Source organism: Rattus norvegicus, chromosome 4 (assembly GCF_021556685.1).
Source record: "Rattus norvegicus strain SHRSP/BbbUtx chromosome 4, alternate assembly SHRSP_T2T, whole genome shotgun sequence".
NCBI classification, from domain to species: domain Eukaryota; kingdom Metazoa; phylum Chordata; class Mammalia; order Rodentia; family Muridae; genus Rattus; species Rattus norvegicus.
In genome coordinates this window covers 122,291,034-122,307,585 of record NC_141537.1, presented here as the reverse complement: position 1 = coordinate 122,307,585, position 16,552 = coordinate 122,291,034, and the positions used below count along the sequence as shown (strand labels likewise).

At 43.4% G+C, this 16,552-nt stretch overlaps 1 protein-coding gene across 1 annotated transcript in view; it reads left to right on the top strand.

Annotated features, from left to right (window-relative positions):
• Kbtbd12 (kelch repeat and BTB domain containing 12) overlaps positions 1-16,552 on the top strand; it is a 73,938-nt gene that overhangs the window by 27,924 nt on the left and 29,462 nt on the right. Inside the window, 1 exon segment of the mRNA NM_001431870.1 lies at positions 14,211-14,408. Within this exon segment, the coding sequence (NP_001418799.1) occupies positions 14,211-14,408 (198 nt within the window).

Sequence of the window (16,552 nt, the reverse complement as noted above, 5' to 3'; positions counted from 1 at the left end):
CTTCATGCCAGGCAGGTGTTCTGCTACAAGCCACACTCCAGTCTTCAGTCCTTGCCACTGCTGCTATTTACTGTGCCATCATCCTTCGTGACTGTCACATTGCACAGGCAAGCTTCCCCATGCATTCTACACAGCATACATAAGCTCACACTGCAGACAGCCGTGTATCTCTACAGACTGTACATGAAACTAGGCCATGAGATCGCACACATTCAGCAGTTTTTCAAAATGCTACAGAACAGAGTTTCGGGTCTCTGTCACTGCTGGCACACAGACACATACTTCGGGTCTCTGTGAGCTAAGCAGTCACCTGGAAGTCTGACTTCCTGGACAGCTGATCGCTGTTCTCCCTTGGTAACTGGCATAGCACCTTCAGGTACCCTGAGAGCTGGCCCTCAGGGAGGAGGTTTCCATGTCCGTTCCGGCTCCAGTCTTACCAGTCCTGCATCCTAAGTGTGTGGCATCTTCAGCAACAAGTCCTGAGGCAGCCAAGGACAACAGCCAGAGCGATAGTCTCTTACACTCCCCTGACTTCAGAGGGAAGTTTCCTGTGCTCGGCACTAGGGTGGGGATGGTTGTCAGATAGTCTGTGGCTCTCAGGGGATGATTATATAATATGTACTTAAAGTGAATGTGAGCTGATACGTTTACTCATGGCTTTTCCTAACATCCTTCTACCCTGCCAAATCTCTGCATCCTTTTCTCCCCCTTCCTTCTTACCCTCCCCCTTTTCCATTTCCTCCCTCACAGCATCTGTGTTCTACTATACTCTCCCTCGAGCTCCTCCACTTCCCCTGGTGTTGGGACCTTTTTCACTTGCCTGGTTTAGATGGTTACCCCACATTATCTACTCACACCTAAAGATGAAGAACCAGAATCCAAAATTAAGAGACAATAAGCTGCATGTGTCTTTCTGAGTCCAGGCCACCCTGCTTACCAAGACCGTTGTTTTAAACATACATATCATAAATTAATTTGGCTCTGACACTTGAGAGTGCATTGTGTCAAGTGCTGAATAGTAAGTGTGCTGTAAGTGATGGTTATAATAATATCACTTGTAGTAAGAGATCCAACATACTCTAGAGCCCTGATAGTAATCAGCACGGACACCTCTATACAACCACCTAACAGGATATCACTGTGCTGGGGCATTTGTCAACTGTACCTTCTCTGCTTGCTTTGTGGATAGATATTGTTTAAATTTGACTTTGTCATGGAGTACCTTGTTTACTCCACCTATGATGAGTGAAAGTTTGCTGTGTATAGTAGTCTGGGCTGGCATCTGTGTTCTCTTAAAGTCAGCCCCACGTCTGTCTAAGCCTTTCTGGCTTTTAGAGTCTCCATTTAGAAACTGGGTGTAATTCTAGTAGGTCTATCTTTATATGTCACTTGGCCTTTTTCTCTTGCAGCTTTTAATATTCTTTCTTTGTTCTGTGTATTTAGTATTTGATCATTATGTGGCAGGGGACTTTCATTTCTGGTTCAGTCTACTTGGAGTTCTGTAAGCCTCTTGTGCATTTGCAGGCATGTCCTTCTTTTTAAAATTTTTTTTTAAGATTTTATTTATTGTATATGAGTACACTGTAGCTGTCTTCAGACACCAGGAGAGGGCATCAGATCTCATTACAGATGGCTGTGAACCACCATGTGGTTGCTGGGATTTGAACTCAGGACCTCAGGAAGAGCAGTCGGTGCTCTTAACCACTGAGCCATCTCTCCAGCCCCCGGCATGTCCTTCTTTAGGTTAGGAAAATTTTCTTCTATGACTTTAGTAACAATATTTTCTGGACCTTTGAGCTGGAGATCTTCTCCTTCTATTTCTATTATTCTTAGGGTTGGTCTTTTCATGGTCTTTTCATGGATGTTTGTGTCTGGAATTATTTAGATTTAGTATTTTCTTTGACTGGTGTATCTATTCCTTCTATTGTGTCTTTAGCACCTAAAATCCTCTCTTCTGTGTCTTATTTTATGTTGGTGATGCTTTCTTCTATAGTTCCTGTGTCTTTACCTAGATTTTTCATTTCCAAAATTTTCAGTTTGTGTTTTCTTTTTTGCCTCTATATCCATCTTGAACAGTTCGTTCATTTCCTTCAACTGTCTGTTTTTTTCTTGGATTTCTTGATATTCTTTTTTTTTAAAGTGAGACTAGTTATATTATTTATTTATAAGAAATCAATTTTAAATACAAAGATTTACAAAGATGTAAACAGAAAAGGTATAGAAAATGCTATTCTACATACAAACTGTCAACAAAAGACAGGAAAATTCTGGTGAATTTCAAATTAAGATTACTTCAAAATCAGGAAGGTCAGTAAAAATAAAGAAGGTTGGGGCTGGGGATTTAGCTCAGTGGTAGAGCGCTTACCTAGGAAGCGCAAGGCCCTGGGTTCGGTCCCCAGCTCCGAAAAAAAAAAAGAACCAAAAAAAAAATAAAGAAAGAAGGTTACATTCTGAAAAAGTCATCCCCCCCCAAAAAAAATAAACCCCGCAAATCCTTAATGTAGATATACTTAACAAAAGATTCAAAATACAGGACACAAAACTAATAGTAGCAGAATAATTTTACTGCTGAGGCCCCTGCGAGTAACTTACAGACAAATTAAGAAGGATACATCAGTGTTCCAAGCCCTGAACTTTGTAGCTATTTGCCTGTTCTCCCTGGTACCTACAGACTACAAGGTCAGCAGTAGCAGAGTGCCCATTCTTCTCAAGATCGTGTAGAACTTCACAACAGAGAAGAGGTTTGGGGTCAGAGAGAACTGAAATCATATGAAATGTATTCTCAAATCACAATAGAAATCAACAATTGAAAGATAGCTGGAAATATTAACAAATAAATCTATTTCCATATTAACAATATTTCCCCAAACATCTAGCGTACTGACCACAGTCCATGGAAGGTCCCAAAGGATAATGTTCACAAAAAGCTAAGAAGACAGAATACAGCTTCAGTAATAGCCATAATAATTTTTCTATCCAAATCATGGCATGATATAGAAGTCCTTAAACTTTTTAGTTTTAAGATCTATTTGGACTCTTAAAAATCATTGAAAACCACAAATAACTTTTGTGTTATATGCGTCATGTCTATTGGTACTTAGGATATTAGAAATTTAAGACAATTTTAGAGATAATTGCTCATTCATTTTTAAGTCAAAGTAATAAACTTCTAATATTTTAATAAAACACCTTTGAATGCAAAGTCAGCATTTTCTTTTTTTTTATTTAGAGAATACTTTATTAGTTTTTGTAATCAAACCCACGTAGATAAGACCTTACATATTTAATACAGTGCGTTACCCCTGTACAAATGGAAAAAACTTAAGTTCAACATTTCTAGACCAATATGGCTGTTAATTTCTGTACAGTGCCAACTCAACACAGTAAACGGGGATACTTTTTTCCAAAGTTGACAGCACAGCTAAAGTTTCCAAAAATTCAAATTATATATCTGTATATATATATTTATGTTTATATAAAAAGACCAATAATAGCAGTGTGTTATGCATCAACAGCAGCAACAGCTTTTCCAGGTTCTGCAGTCATCTGAACAAAACTGTAGAGACATCCAGCACATTCCATTAAAAAAAAAAAAAAAGTAAAAAAACAAAACCCGAGAAAACAGCACAGTTCTGTTACTCTTGTGGTACCTGGCACCATTTTTTTTTAAATTAGCTTCTCAGTCATCATCTGGAAAGAAAACATTCTGAGCAACATCATTAAAAACAGCTCTGATAAAGCACGGTCACTACTATGTTTCTTGATATTCTTTAAGGGGTTTATTTATTTCCTCTTGAAGGACCTTTATCGTCTTCATAAAGTTGTTTTTAAGGTTGTTTTCTTGTGCCTCAGCTGTGCTAGAATATTCACGGCTTGCTGAAGGGGAATGCTGGGCTCTATGGTCACATATTGCCCTGGCTGATTTTTATTGTGTTTTTTAAAGATTATTTATTCATTCATTTATTCATTTTAGATATACGCGTACACTGTCGCTGTCTTCAGACACACCAGAAGAGGGCATTGGATCCCATTACAGATGGTTGTGAGCCACCATGTGGTTGCTGGGAATTGAACTCAGGACCCTGGAAGACCTCTGTGCTCTTAACCACTGAACCATCTCTCCAGCCCCTTTTGATTATGTTCTTACACTGACATTTAGACATCTGGATTTAGAGTGATTATAGGTCGAGGTACCAATTTCTGGGTTTGTCATTGTTGAATGGATGTTTTCTTCCTTGGTTTCTGTTTCCTCTCTGGTCTTCTGGCTAGAGTGGCCTAGGCTTTGGGATTCTAGTCTGGCCTCTCTAGATTGCCCTCTTAACATAAAGATAGAGTTATGGCCAGCTTCTTTGAGAGACTGCACTGTTAGCGTGGCTACTTGTGTATTTTATCAGCTGCACTTATGCTATGATCGGTGTGTTTTGTTTTCCTAGAAATCTAAACTAATCTGAATAGTCTGTGTGAACCTTCTGAGTAGAAGTATGCCGATCAAACATGCAGGGGCTGAAAATGCCAGGTCTTCACGTTGACTTTCTTCTTAAGCATTTCCTCGTGCCTGTGTTTTGGAAAGCATTGTGGTAGTGATGGTGTTGTGTGCCAGATGAAACCACTGGGACCCTCCCAGAAAAAAAACAAATAAGGGTGTTGCCTGCAACTGTGTATTTTAAAATGCCTTGATTTTGAAGCAGGAAATGTTTCCATTTGCATGGAGAAAGCTCCCTTTAGTAAATCATTAAGTGTATCCACCACACTCCTGGGCAGGCCCTGTGCCCTGCCAGGACAGTTGGCCAGCACAAATGACATGTTTGTTTGTCTGTGGACTTTTCGTTTACTTTTTCTTCGTTTCACATATTTTTAGTCTTACTGGTCTTTTGATTTTTTCTTTTTTGTTGTTCTGATATTTGCTTTCGTGTTTCTAGTTTGTTTTTAAAAGAGAGAGAACTTAAAGTTTAGTGGTCAGGGAGGTGTGGAGGATCTGAGAGAAGTTGGAGGAAAAACATGATCAAAATTTTAATAGAAATATTCTCAAAGGGGAAAAAAAAAGAAGCTCCTACTGAGACGCCCTGGGGTTCTCTCTGCGCAGAAGCACATGGCAGGTGAGATAAAGAAACGGGCACTTTTTAAAATCCTGCACGGTTAATTATGCTTCTGAATAATACAGGCTTGCTCCTGAAATGAGGGCACATACTCATCTGTGTGTTTTGGATTTCCATCAAGGATATACTAAGAAAAGTCAAACTGAGTAGAGTCCACTTCAACTTCACAGAATGTAGAAAGTGAGCAGAGCCCACCTACTGAAGCCCTCAGTGCCCACCATGCAGCCCCTGCTTTACTGCATCCTGAAATCCCAGGAACCTTCCCCGACACATGTCCCTGTGAGCCTGTTCCCTTGTCCTTCTGGCTCAAGTGACCCCCTGGTCAGATGACCCACTTGCTGGTTCTCCAGAGCACAAGGCTGCCCTGCCTGCCCCTGCATTGTTCCTGTCGCTTGCACAGGGGGAAGAGCTCGTTTACCTCCTGTCTCTTACCTAAGCGCTGGCTTTATATGGAAAATACTTGGTAAACATTTGTTTGCCAAATTAATTTTCCCATCTCTGCATCCTGCATCCTATCCTATTCTTTCTTCACGTAAAGTTCTACTTTTTAAAAGCCACAGTTGAGATCAAGTTGGCAATTTTTAAAGAGAGGCTTTTGATTTGCTCACAGAGGGAGATGGCCAATGTCAAGTCTTCCCACACTGCTAACGCTGCAAACCATTGTTGCCCCGCTGAAAATACAACAGTGTCGTCTGAGCCCGGTTCAGCTTGAATGCTGTTAAAGAGTAATGAAGGGAAGAGATACATAGAAGGTTCACATTATTCCTGTAAATGCATCCGAAGGATTGCTTTAGCAGTAGGTTATTCTATGAGAGTACCAAGCTTCATAGTAACAAGACTTTGTCTTTTCTTTTGACAATTTATTTTTTAAATACAATTGTAATGTGAATTATCTAGGCTGTGCTTTAAAATGGCACATTCCTGGCTTCTACCCTTGGCAGATACCTGTCAGATAATCTGAAAGGAGCTGAGAGCCTGGTAGTAGGAAGTGAAGCATCATGGGATTGGACTTTGGGAACACAGATGTTGTGAGACGGTCGCTATAGATGGCATATGCTCAGAGTGTCCACTGACCCTGTGCTGCATTAGTCAGCCCTGGGCTGGTGTAGAAGAGACCAGGATGAAGGCGACTCATAGCCAGACCTGAGCATTTCATTATTTGGTCCAAGTGTCCTAACAAGTGATCCAACCGCCTTCTTGGCTCCACTCTGGTTTGCATGAGTTTTCATTGCTTAAAATGGCATTCCTTAACACTCGTGCTGAATGGGGGTAACGCATGCTTTACTGTTGTCAAAGGGTCAAATAGGTTATCCTCAGTGCCTCCTTGCTCTGAGAACAAAGCCCTGCATGAAGTGCTTCAACGGCCAAGAAGTTCTCAGCTGGGGCAAATGGTTCACCATTGCTTGTACATAGTCATTCACAAGTGTTTCCATGCTAAGCATAAAAACCATATTAACCCTTTTCTATCTTCTAAGTACTAAGAAGACCAGACCTTGCATGTGGTCGCTTGACTACAACTCGGCTACATTAGATTCTATCACTGATGCCCTAAAGGTTCACAGAAAGCCTGTATCTATATTTCACCACGACCGTCCATCAGTGTGTACACCCAACATGCTGTTTTATGCATGTAATGTCCCAGATGACTCTGAATACTTAGGGAAAAATCACAGAAACCAGATGCCGGTTATTGCATGGAGTCTAATACAAATATGAAGTGGGCACAGGAAATTTTAGGTTGTTCAGCATTAACTAGAAATCTAAAATGGTTTTGAGGACTGGAAATGGTAAGAGCACTAGAGTTTAGTTCCTGTCACCCACTTCAGTCAGCTCACAGACTGCTGCTTTCAACTCTGGCTCCAGGGGATCTAATGTCCTCTTCTGACATACACAAACATAAAAACACACATATACATAAATAAAAAATAAAGGTAAATCTTTTATAAATGCTTCTGATTCTGAAGCCAGGATGTTAGGACGCTTCACCAGGGAGCAGTGACATTACTGAGAACAGGCCAGAATGATCTTAGGAGAGTGCCAAGTCCACCCTGAAGTCTCCCTGTACTTGCAGGAAAGCATCAATGCTATTTCACATTACTTCTAGGAGAAAGCGGCAACAAAATGCTAAAAAGCTGTCAACAGGGAAAATCTGTTGAAAACAAAACAAAAGCCTTAAAGTTGACTGATGTGCCATTTATGTCATGTACATGGAAGGCCAGCCATACTGGTACACTCAAACCCTGTACCCCAGGACTTGAGAGGCAGGCATAGGCAGATCACTGTGAGTTCAAAGCCAGCCTGGTGCACATAAAGAGACCACGACTACAAAGTCAGACCCTGCCTCAAAAAAAAAAAACAAAAAAACAAACAAACAAACAAACAAACAAAAAAAACCCTACAGCAACAGAAACGCACCTGTCATTTTAATAAGGTGTGTTATCTTTCTTCAATTAGTTTAACCTAATTCGTGTTTCTTACTCTGACCCTCCACCATCTGCTGTTTCTTATATAAAGAAGCAAATAAAATAAGTTCTGCTTTATAGAAATCGTTTTACTTAGACACAAAGTAAATAGACAAAGATTCTTAGAACCCTTCTTTTTATTTTTATTTTTTTAACAAAAAAGAAAAGTCAGGCTGGAGGTCTTCAAGGTTAAGAACACTTTTTTCTTGCAGAAGACCAGAGTTTGGTCTCCCCCATACCATATGGTGGCTCCACAACCCTCTGTAATACCAGTTCCAATGCATCTGATGCCCTCTTCTGACTTCTGCAGACACTGGTATACATGTGGGGTACAGATGTCCATATACATAAAATAAATATAGTAAAAAGAATAAATTCAGAATCCATGAGGGCAGGACTCTGGTTGTATTTTTAATAAATGTGCGTGTCTGTGTCCATGTGTCCATGTGTGTCTGTGTGTGTGTGTTGTTGCACACATGTGGAGACAACTTTCAGGAGTTGGCTCTCATTTTTCTCTTTCCCTTCTTGTGTCTTTTGCTGCACTACACAGTCTAGCTGGATAGCTTGTGAGATTCCAGGCATTCTTCTGTCTCTGCCCCCCCCCACTCCCCTGTAGGAGTCCTGGAATTACAGATATGTGCCACCAGATCCATCTAGGACTCAGACTGAGGTCGTCTGGTGTGCAAACTTTGGTCAGCTGGTGTGCAGATCTAATATCTTTACTGCTGAGCCATCTCTCCAACTTTGATTTCTTTTCTTCAAATTTTTCTCCAGCAAATTCTGACTAGCCCTATTTAAGAGAAGGACACCATGCTTGGCACCTTGGGAAATACACCGTGCCTTATAGGACTTCTGTCTTATGTCTCCTATGCTTTTGAGCTGGGATGTGTTTGATTGATGGGTCTTTGTAGAGGTATTAGTAGGAGTTTGGTCTGTATCCTGTTAGGTAGTCCTCCCCACCAACTCAGGAGAGGTTAATCCTCCTAGTAAGCAGGCAAGCCTGGGGAGAAGACCCAACTACAGTCTCAGTGAGGCACAGTCTGCTTCTAAAGCTGCCCAGGCACTGAGCACTGAGTTCTTTGGACTCAGAACTTGCTTCATTTTAGTCAGCCATCAGCAAACAGGAGACCTAGGAATAGGATGAGGAAAGGACCATTCATGTGCTCACCTCAGTTTCATTGAAGAAAGTACTGGAAGTTCTGCCTCAGAGAGGGAGGGAGGAAGGGAGGGAGGGAGGGAGGGAGGGAGGGAGGGAGGGAGGGAGGGAGAGAGAGAGAGAGAGAGAGAGAGAGAGAGAGAGAGGTGTCAAACTAGGGAGGTGATATGGGATAACACAGCCTGAGAAAGGGTCAGAGAAAAAGATCTTGACTATATGGGGAACTGTTGAGCAGGAGAGAAAAGAAAATCAGGGATGTTAGGACGGCAGGAACCCAATTATCCAGAGCCTTGTGCTCCTTAGAGAAAGGAGTCGATATGGAAATAGGTACAGTCTACAGAACTGGTGACTTAGGGAGATACGGTATCATTCATTTGGGGTGGGTGTGGTCTTCACTGGTCATCTTCTAACCTTTCTCAGAATCACTGTCCCTGCCCCACCCTGAGCTGGTCTCACTTAAGGACTCAACCCTCATACCCTTTGGAGGCCCTGTAGTTCACATTGGCACAGTGTGGGAAGAGACACAGAAAAATGAGCTCAGGGTCCTGAGTGTGGCACTGCTGCCCAGTGCTGACTGGACACAGGCAGCCTTAGCTTGCTCACAGCCTGATGGACTGAGTCTGATGGCACCAGCAGCTCTGGTCCAGGGCTTTCTGAGTTGTTTCTTTCTTTTTTTCTTCTTTTTCTTGATTGCATCATTCTAGAACTTTCTGAATGCCCTGCCTTTTTACTTGGAAGGCACAAAACAGTTCAGATTTGTGGGTTTTACTCTCCAAAATCAAGCTCTAACATATGAAACTTGGACTTCTCTTTCCACTTATTTTTCATGAGATTTTTGGGTTAGGGGAGTGGGTTGTGGTATTCTGCTTGGGTACCAGATAAAATGCTTTCTCAGTCTGGTGAAAAATATGTGGGGAGCATCAATTCAAGCTCTCTAGACCCACAGCATGCTCTTGGCTGGCAATGCCTAGCAAATATTATCCAGGATTTGGTCAGAGGCAGATAAGAACCTTTTAACTGAAATTACCCAAGAGCCCTTGTGTTCAGCTCTAAACACTGACAAGCTGATATTTTTTTAAGGCTGTAAGCTTGGAACCTAGAATTCTAAAGTATCTATGGGGGAAACTGGAGAGCTGACAACCTCTGTGAGAGTGAAACAAAATTGCAACAAGCATCCCATTTGTAGGCAGAAGCTCAGGTCGTAATGGCTCAGAGAGATGGGCCACTTTTTCTCCAAGAAGTTGATGATTTCTAGAATCATCTTCCCCTTACCTCTTACCAGGCCAGGTAACTGACTGCTTCCTGATGCCTGATGGTTTTTGGATTTTTTTGGGCAGTCTTACTCTGTAGCCCTGGCTGGATTGATACTCATTATGTAGTCTGGGCTGGCCTTGTACTTACTATATAGTCCAGGCTAGGCTCAATTCATGGCAGTCCTGCCACAGCTTCCCAAGTGCTGGGATTGCAGGCATGCACTACCACAGCTTGTTGATGACTGTTGACCTGATTCCCTCTACCCAGATTCAAAAGAAACGCCTAAGAGCATTTGACCCTACATCAGTAAGCCAGCAACAATTCAATAATTCAATTATATATAATCAATTTAGGGCAAATCTTAACAATTTAAAAAAACTGGTGTGTGTAAAACCCAGCATATATGAAAGTCATCTTAGTGGCTTTCAAACATGAAAGAAAATAGTCATCATCAGAGGCCCAGCTGCCTGTGTCATGCATGATGCCATCCACATGAGGAACTGTGAAAAGAAAGGTCCCTCGGTGATACCCATGAGTGCTCAGAGGTCCTGCCTTTCTCCCTTGCTTTGTTATTGTCTAAGTCATTTGATCCTTGCCACATTTTATAAGACTGGTGTTATCATTTTTAGTTTACAGGTGAGAATGATTGAGGCTTAGAAGAATTAATCAACTTCATTTGGCTATCATAGTGACACAAGAATGTGAACCAGGATCTCTCTAAAAGTCCACATGCTTTCACCAAGGCACGTGGGTGCCTCACACACACACCCCCACAGTCATTCCCCACCCCCAAGTCTGGTGTAGCAATGCAGGCAACTTTGGGAGTTTGCCATAACTGTTAGTGAGATCCCTCTCCTGCTTTGGCTCAAGCCCAGAGCAGAGTAGAATAAGCCCGCCACCTTGAGGCAGCCCTGAAGGGGAAGGGTGTGCATGAGATTCATGGGCATCTGGATGGCAAGTCCCTGTGCCTTCAGCCAGCTGTCTGCTGGGCTCTCTGTGGGAGGACAAGCTGCCTCCCACGCAGCCCCAGAAATGAAAGAATCTATCACAGCCCAACATCAGCAGAGGCAATCTTCATCTTTGTAGGAATAAAATGAAGAGAGCAGTGAGCTGTAATTGTCTTCTCCCTCCCACCTCTGAATAATCTAGGCATGTATTTTGCATGTGGGGTACATTTGAGCATGACCTATAAAGGTAATCCCTGTTCACTTGCTTGGTTTTGAGTGAGGGAAAGTCATTCTCAGAGATTCTGTTAGCACATAAATTAAAGCCACCGAGCTGACTTATTGACATTCTGCAGCTCTGCGGATCCCACCCTAGGCTTCTCTTCATCAAAAGTCTGTACTTGTAGAGCCAGCGCTGACTTATTAATAAAGATCAGGCCTTTATTTGATTATTTATCTAATCAAGATTCATCTTCAGTCTAAGCTCATTAAACCTACTGCTAATGGAGTGTGCTTGTGCTCAGTGACACAGAGACTGAGTCCGGGCTTCAGGGACCAGGACAGAAACGAGAGCACACAGTAAGAGGGGGTCGCCCAGGGGTGGGGCAGAGCATGTGAAGTGTCTGTTCACTGAGAACGAGCACATTTCACAAGGTTAGTTTCAAATGTAGTAATTAAATACACTCGGTAGCAGCACAAAGGTGACAAGAACTCTCATTATCTCAGACAGTCAAGCTTGTGTCACACTGGGGCAACCTCTCTAAGGGGACTTAATGTGGGACATCTGACTTAGAATCCAGATGCTGGCACTCTGCCACCCCAGCCTGACTCCTAGTACCTCTGTCTAGACTTTTTGCTTCACTCCCTGGTCTAACCTAAGCCAGCATAAGCCAGCCCTAAAGCATCTCCTACCTCTCAGAGGAGGGACTCACCATCTTCTTACCTCGCAGGGCTCTGCTGCCACACACAAACCCTCTTCTACACGACTTCTTGGCAAGTTCCATTTTCCCTAAGGTTAAGAAGTCTTTCACTACCACAGAGCCACACTGAAAGTGACCCTGCCCATGAACACAAGAGCTGTGCTGAAGCCAATGTGACCCTTCTTCCAAAACAACAGTTCAGACTCAGCTTCAACGTAGACTAAATTACTTCTCAAGGCAGATAAGAGAGAAGGGCAGCTAAGCGCATCCCACATTGATAACTCAGTCTCTGGGTTTGTGCTGAATGAACTGGCCAAGTGACATCGGTAAGGGGGGGACCCCCTCCAGTCTTTTTTGCCTTCAAAACCTGGCTTAAGACCCATTCATGGTGAAACATGCAGCTCCCATTGTTCCCCTAAATTCACTGAGTAGTGTATGATAGGCTCAATCAAGAACATGTGACCTTTGCCCTTCATGACCTTACAGGACCCAGACCTGGGCGGACAAGGAATACAGTGAGGGAAGAGTGTCAGAGAAAGCATGGGGAAGGGACATTTCATACTCATTCATTCATTCCAGACACACGATGTGGGAGGATGTGGGGGAGGAGCTGAAGGAAGGCAGGATCAGAGGAGAGGACAAAGCAGATAATGATGAAGTCCTGCCTGCCTAATTCAGTGAAGGGCAGAGTCTAAGTAACAGTGGAAAAGAGAGGCAAAGAGACCATGCGAACAACTTCTCTGCAAGTGGAATGTATACTAAAGACCATACACATTTCTTGGTTTCCTGTATGTGGTAAACAGTATACCTGCTGATGGGCAGCATCACCCCATGCCTGGAGTGGCCCTTCCAGGACATCCTCCCAGAGGGCCGGTCTAGCCAAGGCCCACACTTGACAGTCCTTCCCTGGCCTTCAGAGATTAGCAGTGGGTCTGAATGGAATGGGTTAACAATGAGAGCCATTGCAAATACAAGAGTGTCCTTTCTTCCAGGGCATCTGCCTCAGTCTCAGGAGCTGCCCTGTGGGTCAGGAACCATGACCCACACATTTGATACCTTTTGTCCTGGAGCTTAGGCGGTGTTTCAGTTAACTTTCTATCTTCATGATAAAACACCATGCCCAAAGCCCCGTACTCACAGAAGGAAGGGTTTAATTTGGCTTACCATTCCAGAGAGATAAGAGCCCATTACTATGGAGCGAAAGCTTGGCAGCAGACTGGCAAAGCAACTGGAGCAGCAAGCTCAAAGGTCACGGCTTGAGCTACAAACAGGAAGTGAGAGCAAAGTGGGGATGGTACAGGTCCTTGACCTCTCAGAGCCCACCCCCAGTGATAACCCAGTCCTTGGTGACAATGCTTCCTCCAGCAAGGCCACACCTCCTAAGCCTCCTGCAACTGCACCACCAACTGGGAACCAAGTATTCAAAACCTCAAAACTATCAGGTGCATCTTATTCAAATCATCACAGCAGGAGAAAATAAAACAAATCACATCCAGGCTGGTGTTTCCGATCACAGCGGGTTGGAAAATCGTATACAATTGGACCTAAATGTTCCAATTCTGTACGTATCCTATCTGCTACCTGTTTCCATCTGAAGTAGCCCTTGAGATGCCTGCCCTCCTTTCTATTTATTTACATGTATGGCCCCTGGCACTCTGTTAACCTCTTGTTTGGAGGCAGTGTTTCCTGATGTAGCCCTGGCTGACCTGGAACTTGCTGTGTGGACTAAGCTAGCCTTGAACTCACAGAGATCTTGCCTGCCTCTACCTCCCCAGTGCTGGGATGAAAGGCACGTGCCACCATGTCCTGCTTTCACTTCATTAATTTCTAAAGAGCAGGAGCTAAAGCCTTGCCTATCTTTTTGAACTCCTTGTCTCTTGCCATTATCTTGCCACCAATGAGGAGTTAGTGAGCATCTGCTGAATAAAGCATGGTGTGCGGTAAGGAAGGGGCCTGCACATTTCACCTTCCAGTCTTTCTGCTCTCCTCTAATCCCAAACCTGAAACTTACCAAAGAGCCCTTCTTTTCACATGGAGAAGTATGCATGCAAGATGAGTTATGGAAAAGAGTCCTTGACAGCTGCATGAGTGAACGCATTGCTCACAGTGAGGCAGGCAGGTGTCTGAGTCATTCAACCAACATTCTTACTGGAAAGGGAATGCTCATTGTGTGAACTAACATTGCAGGGTCTATGCAGAATAAATCTTGCCTAAGCAGTAATGGGAAATACTGCATTACAGTGACATTAAACTTGTCTTTGAAATAGGCAACAAAAAGCAGTCAAGGCCAGCAAGCCGGTGCTGCCCATGGTGCTAGAGTATATCCACTGTGAGACTTCTGCTCCTAAACACCCCATTTCTGTGCTTCACTCCCTTAGGTGGAATTGGCTGTCTGGGCCGAGACAAGGGACAAGTTCGGAAATGCCTTGATGTGGTGGAGATCTACAACCCCGATGGGGACTTCTGGAGGGAAGGCCCGCCTATGCCAAGCCCCCTCCTCTCACTGAGAACCAATTCCACCAGCGCGGGTGCCGTGGATGGGAAGCTTTATGTCTGCGGTGGATTTCATGGAGCAGGTACTGGCCTAGCTATGATTATGTCATGAACCTCTTGTCATTGACTTTTACCTCCATTACCTGATATGGTGGTCAGTGTTTGCTTTCCAGAGTAGTGAGGCGCTAGCAAGAGTCTGGCTTTCAGAGCCCAGTGGCCTGGAGCAGTTCCCTAGATTCTCTGAGGCTTCACCTCTGTGAGATGGTAAGATTCTGTGGGATGACGTTTGTAATGCATCTAGCACATGGCAGCCGCTCAGCCCATAGTAATTGAGTGTGGAGAGGGAAGAAGTAGAAAAGGAGGCAAATCCCTTTAGTCGGACTAAAAGAAACATTTCTGAACAGGAGGGACGTGGGAGGAGAGGAGTGACCGGAGGTGTTAGATGTTATGCTTTTAACTACCAATCCAGAAGACCCTGACGCTGCCTGCTAGCATCGAGTGAAGTAAATTACTTGAAAGCATGTCTAAAATGGCGCCCAGTGTACATACTTATTACTAAATGCACACATCCAATACCATCAATGCATTCTGCAGCATGGTGTAGGGAGGCTTTTAAGCATGCATGGATCTAGAGGCCAATGTCTCTAAAGCCTCACTGGCTGCATCAGTAAATAAAGCGAAATACCTTCATAGTAGACTGACTTGCTGATTCTGACCTTACTATGTGAAGTTTAGGTCAATATATACCCATGAGACGCATGCCCCAGAGCACTTACAATTTTGAATTTTGAAAGAAGTCGTATGGCCTTCATTTTGAAAGCATTCCGTTTTAGGTAACTAAGTTAGAGAATGAGGCTTTCGGTGTTAATTAGAAGAGACTTAGTGGGTGAGGGAGTCGGCTCTGTTGGTAAACTACTTGTCTTGCAAGCATAGAGACCTGAGTTCAATCCCCCAGAACCCATGTAGAAAGCTGGAGACATGGTGAATCAGTGCTTGTGAGATGGGAGACAAATACAGGCAGATCACTAGCACTCCCTGGCCAGTTAGCCTAGCCTGCTCGGCAAAGTTCCAGGCCAGTAAGGGACTCTCTCTCTCTCAGAAGGCATAAGGTACCTGAGGAACAACACCGACACAGAGGTTATCCTCTGACCTACACACACACACACACACACACACACACACACACATGCATGCATGCACACACACAGAGACATACACGCACACATGTATGCACAACAACCAAACAAGAAACTTAGAAGATATATGAGTCAAATGCAGGAAGTTTTTGTTCTTTATTCAAACCTTTTATGAGAAGATATTAAGGAGTTGTTTTAGGGATATTGTATTTTATATAAATCAAAATAAAAAGAATATTCTGGATAATTAGAAGTTATATATAAGTATTTGCAGGTGAAAATAATGCAGCGTCTGAAGTCTTCTCTACGTAGCAGATTTGGTTTTAAACACGTATGTATGCCATCTGAGTGCAGGTAACCTTGGGAGCCAAAAAAGGGTATCTGAATCCATGGGAGCTGGACTTGCAGTCAGTTGGGTGCTGGGAACTGAACTCAGTTTCTTTAAAAGAGAAGCAATTGCTCTAAACCACTGAGCCGTTCTGCAGCTCCCCAGCAGACTTTTCCATAGGAGGAAGAGCCAGCATCCCTTCCGGAGCACTGATGGACAGTCATTATTAGAGCTGGGCGGTGCAGGCTCAGGCTGGTTTGCCTTATTGTTTCCCTACTGTGTGCTGCAAGGTTCCTGTGATCAAAGGCTTCGCTTGTTCTTCATTTGTCCTTTAGAGAACTTTCCCAAAAGGCCTTTAAATGTTTACTGTTGACGTTTTTCCTGCCTACATCCCTCCCACCCACATCCAATCAAGCACATTTGATGCAAACAAACTTGTTTAGGGGAGCAAAAACATGTAACTAGCTATTTCTCAAGAACCACAGAACCCAACATTCCTTGGTCAAGTGTGGCTTACCTTTTAACTTCAGCAACCCCCTTGAGTTGTATCCTGATTTAGATCCTTGACTCTGTGATTGGTACCTATTTATATTGGGATCTAATAACCACCAGCTTAGGTACCCAGATAATAATTGTCATTTAGTTAAGACATCAGTGATGTCAGAGCCAACAGTAATTAGCAGAAACAGAAGGTTCAAAGGCTCTGTGATGGCTGACATCAGAGTTACTATCCAGAAGGAGCCTGGAAATAGATGGGGCACCA